The sequence below is a fragment of the Lynx rufus genome, unplaced genomic scaffold (assembly GCF_022079265.1).
Source record: "Lynx rufus isolate CCGP_SWC_20201006 ecotype Redwood Valley unplaced genomic scaffold, mLynRuf1.p SCAF_5, whole genome shotgun sequence".
Classification (NCBI taxonomy): Eukaryota; Metazoa; Chordata; class Mammalia; order Carnivora; family Felidae; genus Lynx; species Lynx rufus.
The window spans coordinates 81,394,310-81,406,486 of record NW_025814867.1 but is presented as its reverse complement, the minus strand read 5'-3'; the positions used below and the strand labels follow the sequence as shown (position 1 = coordinate 81,406,486).

At 37.9% G+C, this 12,177-nt stretch overlaps 1 protein-coding gene across 2 annotated transcripts in view; it reads right to left on the bottom strand.

Annotated features, from left to right (window-relative positions):
• Window positions 1-12,177, bottom strand: part of IL1RAP (interleukin 1 receptor accessory protein) — a 124,811-nt gene that overhangs the window by 18,017 nt on the left and 94,617 nt on the right. For both annotated transcript variants that reach the window (XM_047100087.1, XM_047100088.1), the window contains 2 exons: window positions 4,164-4,329; window positions 1,626-1,697 (listed from right to left, as the gene is read on the bottom strand). In XM_047100087.1, coding sequence (XP_046956043.1) covers window positions 1,626-1,697; window positions 4,164-4,329 — 238 coding nt within the window. The remainder of the gene's footprint in view (window positions 1-1,625; window positions 1,698-4,163; window positions 4,330-12,177) is intronic.

The following is a 12,177-nucleotide window of genomic DNA, read 5'->3' as shown; positions in this document are numbered from 1 at the left end:
AATGCTGAGAGGCAGGTCAGATCCGGCTATAAGGGTGCAGTCAACAAGTTTAAATATCATTTACATATATATTTATATATAGTGAATATTATATGTAGTTAATATATATAGTGAATATTTATATATTTATAAACATTAGTATTTATGAATAACATTCTCTGCTATTTTTCCAAGATAGAACATGAGGTCAGGGAGATCCGGAGGCAGAAAATGATAATAATGAGACAAAAAGCAGCAGCATACTAAGACCTTTATATAATTTGCTGTGATAAATATTTATATTTATTAGTGTCTCATTTAATTTTAATAAGATACTATGGGGTATTTTTAAAATCCACCTTTTATAGATGTGCAAACTAATGCTTAAAGATGTTAAATGCCATTCCTAGATGAAATTGTCAATAAGTGGCAGACCAGAATTTGACCCAGAATGACTTCCATTCCAGCTTACCCAGGACAGCTCTGTTCTATGCCTGCTTTCCTAGTTAGTTATTGATATCAGCTGCTTTCACTCTCAGAAAGTGTGCAGGTTGAGATGACAAATTATATTGTCATCCAAATTTGAACTCAGGTATGTCTCACTGAGTGGTCCTACTCCATCCCTTCCTCTAAGATGCATGGTTCTTACGCCTTCCCCTTCAGTTTCTATATTTATATGCAGGAAGGAAACATGAACATAGATTTTGCAATCATACGGTAGGTAGAGGTAGATGAAACACACTAGATCATTCGTAAGGGTTCACCTGAGAGCAGGAAGAATGTACATATTACTATACAAAGCCACTGAGAATTCTGGGAAATGTGGTCCATTTGGGGTCGGCGGACCTCTTAGGGTGTTCTTTGTTTGTTTGTTTTACAGGAAGCTCACTACTTGAAACTTTATCTTAATTTTAGGAGGGCATCATTGTTTTCTACCTACATTTGATCACAACCTCTGCTATCTTTAGTAGATTTTAAAAATATGTTCTTTTATACCTTTCATTGGGTTTGGAGGGAATTTATTGTAAAGGATACAATATAGAAACTCTTAAAATTTTCTATGGTTTTCAGTTTAACTGTGGGAGGCTTTGAGCCAGAAGAATAACAAATTATGCCTTATTCGGTTGGTCACAGAAGATTTTTGTCCAGAATGGAAAATTATGAAAACCAAAAGGAGCCCCAGACAGCCACAGGAAGCACCCAATAGTGTTCTGATCAAGCTGTATGAGGTCTACCAGTTGTTATCCATTAAATTCATAGTCTTCCTTTGAGCTCCTGCCCTCGCCCCTCTGCAGTGGAGCAAAAGCTTAAAGGAAGTCTTGTGCTCATGTTGCAGTCTTGGAAAACACAAGGCCTGTGCAAGCTAATGTGTGCATCACACAGAAATCACTAATCAGGAGAGGGGAGCCACTACAGAGGAAGAAGGGAGCAGCTGCGGAGAGAGAAGCCGAGAATCCCAGAGACACCCAAGAGATGGACGAAGGAGCTAATCCCCAGAGCTGCCTTCGTTTCTGACACCATTTCAAGTTTCACTTCATGTTGTTTCCCTACAATAGCCCTCTATTCTCATACTTTAACTTAGGTGACACTTTATTCCTTGTAATTAAGAGAATCTAACTGAAATTAAGAGGCACAGCTATAATTACCTGGTTCTTTCTCGTAGACTACAAGATCATTGGGTGAGTAGATCTGAGGAGGCAATGCGTCTTTTGGAGAGCCTATGTTCGAGAGGAAGAGACAAAAGGGAGATGATGTTAAATCATGTAGCCCTTATCTCTCATAACCCATTTCCAAGATTTGCTCTTTTGTAAACTTTTGTCCAACTTCCTGGCATCGTTTGGCAATTCTTCCTGACAGGGCCAATAGCTCAATATACAGTAAATTACAACACTTCATTCATTTAAAACAAAGAGACATACATAAAATACTAAGTAGCTTCCATGTTTCAGGACAGAAGATTTAACCAGTGTTTTTGCTTTCCAAAGCTTACATGAAATATACTTCTAATAGTATAAGATAAATTGCTTTCATGTCTTACTCAATTGTTTCTTTTCTACATATTTCTCCAGAACATGCTTGAGCATCTAGTATGGGACTTGGCTAAATAAGTAAATATTAAGTAAACAAATACGTAAATGGAATATTCAAAATCACATTTATGAAGCCAGCACACAAGTCTACCTGATGTCTGTGTCAGTTGACTGTTAATTCCTAGGATTGCTGCTTTTTATAACATTCTATATTTCTAAATTGAAAGAAAAAACCCCCCACGGGGTTTTACAGTGTCATGTTTAAGAGTAAAGGCTTCAAAGATTTAACAACCAGGGTTCTTATCCTTAGTTGGTCATGTACTAACCATATGACTCTGGGTTGTTACTTAATCTTTCAAAAGCTAATTTTCCTCACCTCTAAATGGAGGATAATTAAACTCACTGCACAGGTTCATTATAAGAATTAAATTAAATCATGCATATTAAATTAAGTAATGCATATTAAAGTATCCTATTGGTATATAATAAGTATTCAATACTTCACAGCTTTAAAAAACAAACTTGTATTTTGCTTGAAGGTTAGATAAGAACCACACCTCCCATCAGCATCTGTCAACATCCGTATTTATAAAGGTGACCAAGCATGCCTATTCTCAACTTTCCTAATCCTGAATTTAAGAATCTATATCAGAAATAATTTCCAAGATGAATTTAAGGTTAGATTATTCATTTGGCTTTTTAAGTCCATTCACGTTAAGTTCTCTCTTTTTTTTTAATGTTTATTATTTTGAGAGAGAACGAGAGAGCGTGAGCACAGGATGGGTGGAAAGAGAATGAGAGAGAGAATAGCAAGCAGGCCCCACACTGTCAGTGCAGTATGGGGTTTGAACTCACAAACAGTGAGATCATGACCTGAGCCACCTGGTATCCCCATTCATGTTAAGTTAAAAATTTGTCTGATTTTTCTTCTGAATTAGTTCCCAGCTCAGCATTATTCCAAAAGTAGGAAGAGGGAGAGGTGATTACAAAATTTTTCAGTTTGAATTTTATTTGTACTATTACGTTAAAGCCCTTAAAACTTATGCCCAAATTATGTCAAACTAGTAGAGAAGGCCCTGAACCAAGAATAAGAAACCTGGGATTTGGAATCACTTCTTCCACTAACAGAGCATCTCTAAACAGTTTACTTTGGTTTTTTTTGTTTGTTTTTTTTGTTTTTAATTTTTATTTATTTATTTTGAGGGGGGAGGGGGGAGGGAGTGGGGGAGGGGCAGAGAGAGAAGGTGAGAGAGAATCCTAACCAGGCTCCATGCTCAGTGGTCAGCATGGAGCCCAACACAGTGCTCTATCTCACCACCTTGAGATCATGACCTGAGCGGACAACAAGAGTAGGACACTTAACCCAGGAGCCCCCAAAACAGGTTACTTTGTGTTGTTGTGTCTCAATGACATCTATGAAAAGATGGGGTGTGAAATGTTTTCACTCTGATATGCTCTCATTTTGAATACCATGGGCACAGGGTATTCAGGGCTCTCCCCTAATTGCCACCTATCCTGACACTGGTCCTCTTGATTTCTGGATTTGATAGTCTTTTGACTCTGGCCTGGATATTGTCCTTTCCACTTTCCTCATTTCCCACCACCTGTTCTCTCGTGGCAAAGCAATGGTTGAACCCTGCCAGCAAGCAGCTCCATCTACAACAGTTCCAGTACATAGAAAGACAGAGCTCATTTAATTCAAATACAACACTTTTTTGACAATAATATTAACTACAATTCATTGAGTTTCCACTCTTTGCCTGGAACTGGATTAACATAATATATATATTATTTCTGATATTCCCAACTATACTGAATGTGAGGTTCTCTTAGTCCCAGAGGACAGACAAGGAGACTGAGACCCTGAGCAAAGGCATTTTGCTAATAAATGGCAAGGGTACAAGTTGAACACAGATTCACCCGGCACTGTTTCCACTCCTCATTCATTCATATAGACCAATGATTCATGCGGTACACTGATAGGTATTGAGTGCCTACTCTGAATGTGGAATGTGTTGTGGCTCCAGCACAGTGAACAAAAAAGATCAACCTCTTTTCTCATAGAATTTACATACCTGTTTGTAATAAACTATCAAGAGCCAAAACAAAATTACTGCATTTTGCTGTGTGCACTTAGTACAAAACCATGCTTACCTACCACCTTCACAGTCAGGGTCCTAGTGAGATGGAAGGTACGCCCGTTTTCTGGATATGTAACAACGCATGTGTAATCTCCATTGTTTGAAACCAAGGCTATGAGAAAGCTCAAGCTCATGCCTTCAGGTACTACATTATTAAAGTTCTGTATTTTATGGCAGCCCTAGAAGAAGGAAAAAAAGACATTCAGTATTGAGATACATGCATGGAAAATATACAAATGCACGTATATATACACACATCTAATTTTACACGGAACATACAAATATCTATGCTGGCTGCACCTTTTACAAACTATTTTGGTCCAGTACTTAATGATATTTCTGTAAAGAATGAATGTGATGTTTCATTATATTTTATGCAAAATGAAAATAGGAATTCTAAACTGAGATATGAATTCAAAAGCATGGGCTTCCTGTCTCAGGATCCAGTATTTGAATTTTGGAAATCCCACATTAGTAGTTAAATAAGGTTAAAGTTGTGAAAACAACTAGGGCAACTTAAGAAAATGCATCTGCTGCCATTTAAGAAACACTTAGTTTTCCTATCTCCATTTATTCACTGATTATATTAATTTGGGAGTCCAGCCACTCTGCTAATTCAGGCTTAGTTTAGGTGTCTGGTTCTGGCAGTCTTTTCCTTTTTTTTAATATTTATTTTTGAAAGAGAGAGAGTGAGAAGGAGAGAGAATCCCATGCAGACTCCATGCTCAGAGCAGAGCCTGATGTGGGGCTCGATCCGATGATGGTGAGATATTGACCTGAACGGAAATCAAGCATCAGATGCTTAACCAAATGAGCCACCCAGGCGACCCTGAGGTTTTGGCATTCTTGGTCACCCTGTTGAATCACTCTATCAGTCGCTTCCAAACTTTTTTGTGTTTTCCTTATTTATTTTACAATCCAATATTACAGACTTCAGAATCTAAAACTAAAAGATATTTTATGAGTCTGACCAAGAGTGAAGTTTATTTCTATTCTAACTTATATTTTCATATACTTCTGTTGATTTTTAAAATTTTGAGAGTGTAATAGCTCATGAAACATAACTGGACTCCTGTTTTGGCTCTCTGATTCCCACTAATTGGCTTACATTGTTTTATTTTATTTTATTTTATTTTATTTTATTTTATTTTATTTTATTTTATTTTATTAATAAAAAAATACAGCAGTGCCTGGGTGGCTCAATCAGTTAAGCTTTGGACTTCAGCTCAGGTCATGATCTCATGGCTCATGAGTTTGAGCCCCACATCAGCCTTTGTGCTGACAGCTCAGACCCTGGAGCCTGCTTGGGATTCTGTGTCTCTGTCTCTCTCTGTCTCTCTCTCTCTCAAAAGTAAACATTAAAAAAAACTAAAGAAAAAATACAATATCTGTGACAAAATTATGTGTTGAACAGTTACTTTTAGAAAAACTTTGTTTTCTTTAAAAAAAAAAAGCACTTTCAACAATAGCCAAATTATGGAAAGAGCCTAAATATCCATCAACTGATGAATGGATAAAGAAATTGTGGTTTATATACACAATGGAATACTACGTGGCAATGAGAAAGAATGAAATATGGCCTTTTGTAGCAACGTGGATGGAACTGGAGAGTGTTATGCTAAGTGAAATAAGTCACACAGAGATAGACAGATACCATATGTTTTCACTCTTATGTGGATCCTGAGAAACTTAACAGAAGACTGTGGGGGAGGGGAAGGAAAAAAAAAAAAAGAAGTTAGAGAGGGAGGGAGCCAAACCATAAGAGACTCTTGAAAACGGAGAACAATCTGAGGGTTGATGGGGGTGGTGGGAGGTAGAGGAGGGTAGGTGATGGGTATTGAGGAGGGCACCTGTTGGAATGAGCACTGGGTGTTGTATGGAAACCAATTTGTCAATAAATTTCATATTTAAAAAAATTGAATGTACCATACACATTTTCAGCTGTTCACATAAACCAAAAAAAAACCAAAAACCAAAAAACCACGCAGCTTATTGAAATTAACTTTTATGCAAAAATAAAATTTATATTTGATTTTTTTAAAAAAATGAAAAAATAAAAAAATCAATAATCTGTAACAAAATGGACTGGGTTATACCTAAGGTTTTTTAGCTCTTGAAAATTCCAGGAAGCTATTATTGGCTTATAGCTTAGATTTACTGTATTCACATATTTAACTTTGATTCTTGAAACTTTATGGTTTTCTTACGTCAATTCCTGGAGCATGTGTTTTGAAATATGATAGTTACACTAAATGGCATATTTTGCAATGCTTTGTCACAGGAACTATGTCTTTTAAGAATATCACTAAACTTTTGATTCATGGAAATGATCATCAAGAGGAAGCTGTTATATGCTTATTTTCTGAATGCAATTTATCTTGTTTTGATAAATAGTGTTTCTAGACACTTGTCACATCAGCAAAGTATTTCAATGTTCTTAGGTTATCACAAAGAATAAGGCCACAGAGACCTGTACTCTTATAATGAATTTATGTCAGATTTGGTTTAAATTGAGTTTAGACTATCTATAGAATTCTATTTGATTTTTGTGGCACCTTTCATTTAAACAGCTCAAAGCTATTTTCTTCTCTCATTTGTTAGGTTAGCTGTTCTTAAATCCACATGAAGTAGACAGATCACACTAAATATGCTCTAGTTTTACAGGTGGAAAAAAAATGAGACAGATAAGGAGGTATTCCAGATAATACACAGCAAAGCCAAAACTCAGTTTTTCAGATATAAGAACAAAGGTTTTTGACTAGCTTCTTAACTAAGAATGAACACCTGTCCTTGGGAGTTAGTTGAGGCTGGAAAAATTATATTGACACATGTAGTGACATGCACTCTGTTATCTCACTTAATCCTTATTCCAAACTTAGCAAGTTTGGAATGTTCTTATGCCCATTTTCTAGATGAGGATATAAAGAAAGGCCTAGAAAGGTTAAGTGATTGCCAATGCCATAGAGCTAGGTAGTGTCAGAGCTAAAATTTAAATCTAGATCCACCTGCTTTGAGGCCTTTTCTTTGAACCCCAACTGACCCTGTCTCCCTACCCTGGTTATGCACATATGCTGCACCTGGGCCAGTCCCAGGGTTAATAGCATGCTATGGCTCTATCATTTAAATAAGGTTGATTCCCATAGATAGTGAGAAACTGTACAATTACACTGTTCAGGATAAGAAGTTGAACAACTATGGGGCACCTGGGTGGCTCCGTGGGTTAAGCTTCTGACTTCATGAGGTCATGATCTCATGATTCATGAGTTCGGGCCCTGTGTCAGGCTCTGTGCTGACAGCTCAGAACCTGAAGCCTGATTCAGATTCCATGTCTCCTTCTGTCTCTACCCCTTCCCTACTCAAGTTCTCCCTCTCTCTCTTTCTCTCTCTCAAAAACTAAATAAACATTAAAAACAATTTTAAAAAAGGAAGTTGACAACTAGTACTGAACTGGTCAATCGTACTTCTTAAGAATGTACTGAAAGAGGGGCGACTGGGTGGCTCAGTTGGTTAAGCGGCCGACTTCAGCCAGGTCACGATCTCATGGTCCGTGAGTTCGAGCCCCGCGTCGGGCTCTGGGCTGATGGCTCGGAGCCTGGAGCCTGCTTCCGATTCTGTGTCTCCCTCTCTCTCTGCCCCTCCCCCATTCATGCTCTGTCTCTCTCTGTCTCAAAAATAAATAAAACGTTAAAAAAAATTTTTTAAAAAAGAATGTACTAAAAGAAACCTTTCTTTTTTGACTGGCTAAGTATCATTTGTGTAAAAACTATTCAAAAACACATTGTTTCAGGATTCATAGTATGTACTAAAAATATGAAGAAACACTTCTGGCTCAAAGTCTTTTCATTCATTCACTCATTAATTCATTCACCCTTGAGCATTAATCATAAACCACATACCGGCCACTGTGTGAGGTTCTGAGAATACGACATTGAATAAAACAAAGGATCAGCTCTTACGGACTCATCATGAACAGAGAAATAGAATCAGACACATCTACATAGCAAGGAAAATGGCACAAAACAGGTATGTGTTGATCTCTTGCTAGCTCTCTCTTTTTCTTCTTCTTATTCAAACCCATGAACATGAACTTGAAATTTGGGATGGATACACTTAAAGGTATTCAATGGGCCTGTGTGTCAATGGTCTAAGTATGCTTTCTTGTGAGTTCTTCCCTTCTTTCCATAAAGGATAAAAATGTCGACCAGGTACAGGTTTTTCTTAGAGCTTCTTTGTCTAGGAAAGCATTTTGAATTAAGGAATATTACATAAAAATCAAGGGGAAAGTTTGGGGTCTAATCCACTATTCAGAAAAGGCTTACCATTCAAATATTTTAAATTAGCTAGATTTAACCAAAAGAAATAAAAAGCCATTTTTAAGTTATAAGACCTATAGCATGTTCGCAAAGGAAATGAAAGAAACATTTTACATTCTAAATGTGCATGTGCATGGTAGGGGGACCTGTGAGGCATTGTTTAACTATAAATAACCATTAACTTTAGCCTGTAGTGTGTGATGAACTCTATTTCCTATATGCAATTGCATCTCTGGACCCTTTGGTACATGCACCTGATACACATAGGATACTTTCAAACCTAATAAGCTATTCCTAAAAACAAATCCTACATATTTCAAAATCATTTATTTGGAATCCAGGGAAAAAAAAAGATTTGAACAAGAATCTAAAGGTGTCCAAAGGGGAAAAAAATGTTTCCAAATACAATAAACGGTTAACGGTAAATTGATTTCCACTGTGAAGCAAACACTTATCTGACTAGAAAACAAGTCATCCACTTAGTTGACCAGTCAGTTCCTCATTTTGAATTAAAAAGAGAGAAGTTGGACAGGAGAAATTCTTTTCCAACACATAGTGGTGGCCATGACAACCTACCACAATGTATAGGTAAAGAACAACACAAGAAATGACTTCGAGATCTTCGAGAGGAAATAAATCAGGTGCTGAAGTGTGGGGTGTGAGTTAGGGGATGTTGTGAGTAAAAGGGGACAAATATGTCCATTTAACCAACCTACAACTTTTAAAGAACTGTATGAGAGCACAAGAATGGTGAAGATACAGTTCCTAACCTCTAGGTATGCAGTCTAATGGAGAATTGCAACAAATACTGTGGAAAGCATATTGGGGTAGGGGAGTGGGGGGAAAGATTAAACAGAAAACATTTAGAAAAATTTCATGGAGAAGGAAAATGTGGATTGGCTTCTTAAAGGGTTAAGTAGAATATTACCACCTCTGTAGGAGGAGGGGAGACGTGGGAGATGCCACTCCAGGGACAAGGAAAAGTGTGAACGAACCCCCTCCACTCTTACAGCATTTTGCCTTCTGTGTGAGTCCTTCACCAATGTTATTGTAGTGATCTCTTTTCATGTGTATTTCTTCCTCTACAAGAGGTACTCTTAGGGGCAGGTAGAGGGGGTAGATGAGTACTGTATCCACATGGGCAGCAACTTGCCCAATGCTTGGCACACGGTAAACATGCAATACATTTACACAATACATTTGTGTTGTGTGGTCAAAAATATGAATGAGAGAAGCAAGCTCAAGATGTGGAGTTTCAAGTTCAAGCGGTATGCAAATGAGAACAAGAAGATGAATACAAGAAATATGAGACATGGGATGGGTGAGCTGTAGGACAGATGGGGAAACTGCAAGCGAGGATACAAAGAGTTTAACTGAGAAATAATGGGTTAGGAATATCTACTGACATTTCTGCATCCAGGTTGGTCTGGATGCATCATACTTGTTCACAAAATTTTATAAGAGTTCTACACTGGAGTCACTTCCAGGGAACAGAACTATGTCATCCATTGTTTACGCAACAGATATTTACAAAACCCTTCCTATGTGACAGGTACTATGTTAGCAGATGGGCACACACACAGTAGACGGTAAAAACAGAAATGGCCCTTATTCCCATGGAATTTTCCAGTCCGGTCTAATTCATTCAGGTATTTAATCAATTCCTAAATACAGAGTGCAGAGGCTCTGTTTTGTGCTGTGTGCTTGTGATTCAAGGGATAGAAAGAGAGAGGTCACTACCCAGGACAGGAGAGAAAAGTGCAGTCATTACAGTAACAAAGGTGAGGTATAATTTAAGTGCTGTCAAAATACAGAGTGGGTGATTCATTCAGCTAAAGTCAGCTTCAGGGCTTCACAGATATTTGAACTGGGTTTAAGTTTAAAGGATGTAACTTAACTCCCCAGAAGCCCTCAAACTATGTGTAAAATGCTGTGTATGTATATAGGCATATATAGAATTAAATGTGTATGGCTTGGAAAGAAAATATGATACACACTTCCTTTATACCAAAGGTTAAAAATCGTTATATAGGGACCATAAAGAAAGGAAAGAGAGAAAGAACGAACCAAACTAAGATGTCAGATCAAATTGAAACAAACACCTTAAAATAAAGTCTATTACATAGTCCTTGGACTAACTTAACAATACGTGCCATGCCAACAAGAAGGCCAAGCCTGGCACGCTTTCAGAAATGTGCTTTCCTGATGGCATTTTGTCAAAAGAGGCAAAAGTTTTTCAATTTTCTGAGAGATTTATAAACAATATCTGGCCAATTCTGATTAATCTCACACTGAAAATTAGAGGTGGAGGTAATATCCCAATTTTAATGATCACACTGAGTACAAGGAAAACCAGCTATTTGCAAAGTGATATCCGGAATGATATCTATTCTGCTAAATAGCACTTGAGAACATTTCAGCAGCTGCCATAAATGTAATATCCAAAACACCTACTAAAGTGGTTCCTCTGATCCTCAGTAAGAAGGGAAAATTTGCCTTGGTTTCTACAAGTGTCTCTGTCAAAAAATGTTCACATGCCCAGTTATACTGATGAGAACAAGGAATCATCCAGTAGTATAAACGTTAGGATGGCTCGCCATATTTTATAGCTTAGGTCTCCGAATAAATAATAATAGTAACAACAACAGGATCACACTTACCTGTGTCTTTATTCCTATGTATTTGGAAGTCCCTATGAGAACAAACAGGCAGCCTCCAATTTATACACGTGTTTTGTTCCAGAAGTTCTTTTATAAGCTGGCTATTTGAAATTCAGTAAATCACTTCCAAGCCATGGTTTGCTTTCCAGGCTGGTAACAAAACCTGGCTTGTTCAACAAACATTTACTGAACATCAGTTTAACTCACGGGGTTGTTGAATTAGAGACCTATGAATTCTGGGCCCAGACTGAAGAAAACCCTGCCATGCAGAAAGACAGGAGGAGAGAAGACATGCAGAGAAGAAAAAGTCAAGCCTGCCCCATGTCCCCTGAAATTCTGAAAGAGAAACTTTGGATCTTCTGCTCCCACTAATCCCAGGTTTCTGAGCCCCCTCTCACTTCCCCAAGGCCCTATTTCCACAGGTTTCCTTATGGCCCACAGACTCCCTTAACCTAATCCATGTGCAAAGCCTGCTCTGCCCTTCGAAATGCTTTATGCTCCAGGGGCGCCTGGGTGGCTCAGTCGGTTGAGCGTCCGACTTCAGGTCAGGTCACGATCTCGCGGTCCATGATTTCGAGCCCCGCGTCGGGCTCTGGGCTGATGGCTCAGAGCCTGGAGCCTGCTTCCGATTCTGTGTCTCCCTCTCTCTCTGTCCCTCCCCCGTTCATGCTCTGTCTCTCTCTGTCTCAAAAATAAATAAATGCAAAAATAAAAAATAAAAAATAAATGCTTTATGCTCCAGAAATAAAGACTGCAGTGCTCTCTCTGTGTCATTTCTGAAGAGTATAATCTTTAGAACCCAACAGAAGTGGCTTGAAATTCCAGATTCTAACAATATTGGCTGGGTTGTTTTGAGTAAATTATATAAAATAGTGTAAAACTATGGGCTCCTGACATAGATTGTACAGGGTTGAATCTTAGCTCATAGCTCTGGGACCTTGGAAAAATCTCTCAACCACTATATACTTGGGGGTTTTCATAATGATATAATGGAGCGAACAGTAGAGCTTACTTCATGTTGAGAGAATGAAAATAATTAAAGCATTTGGAAAAA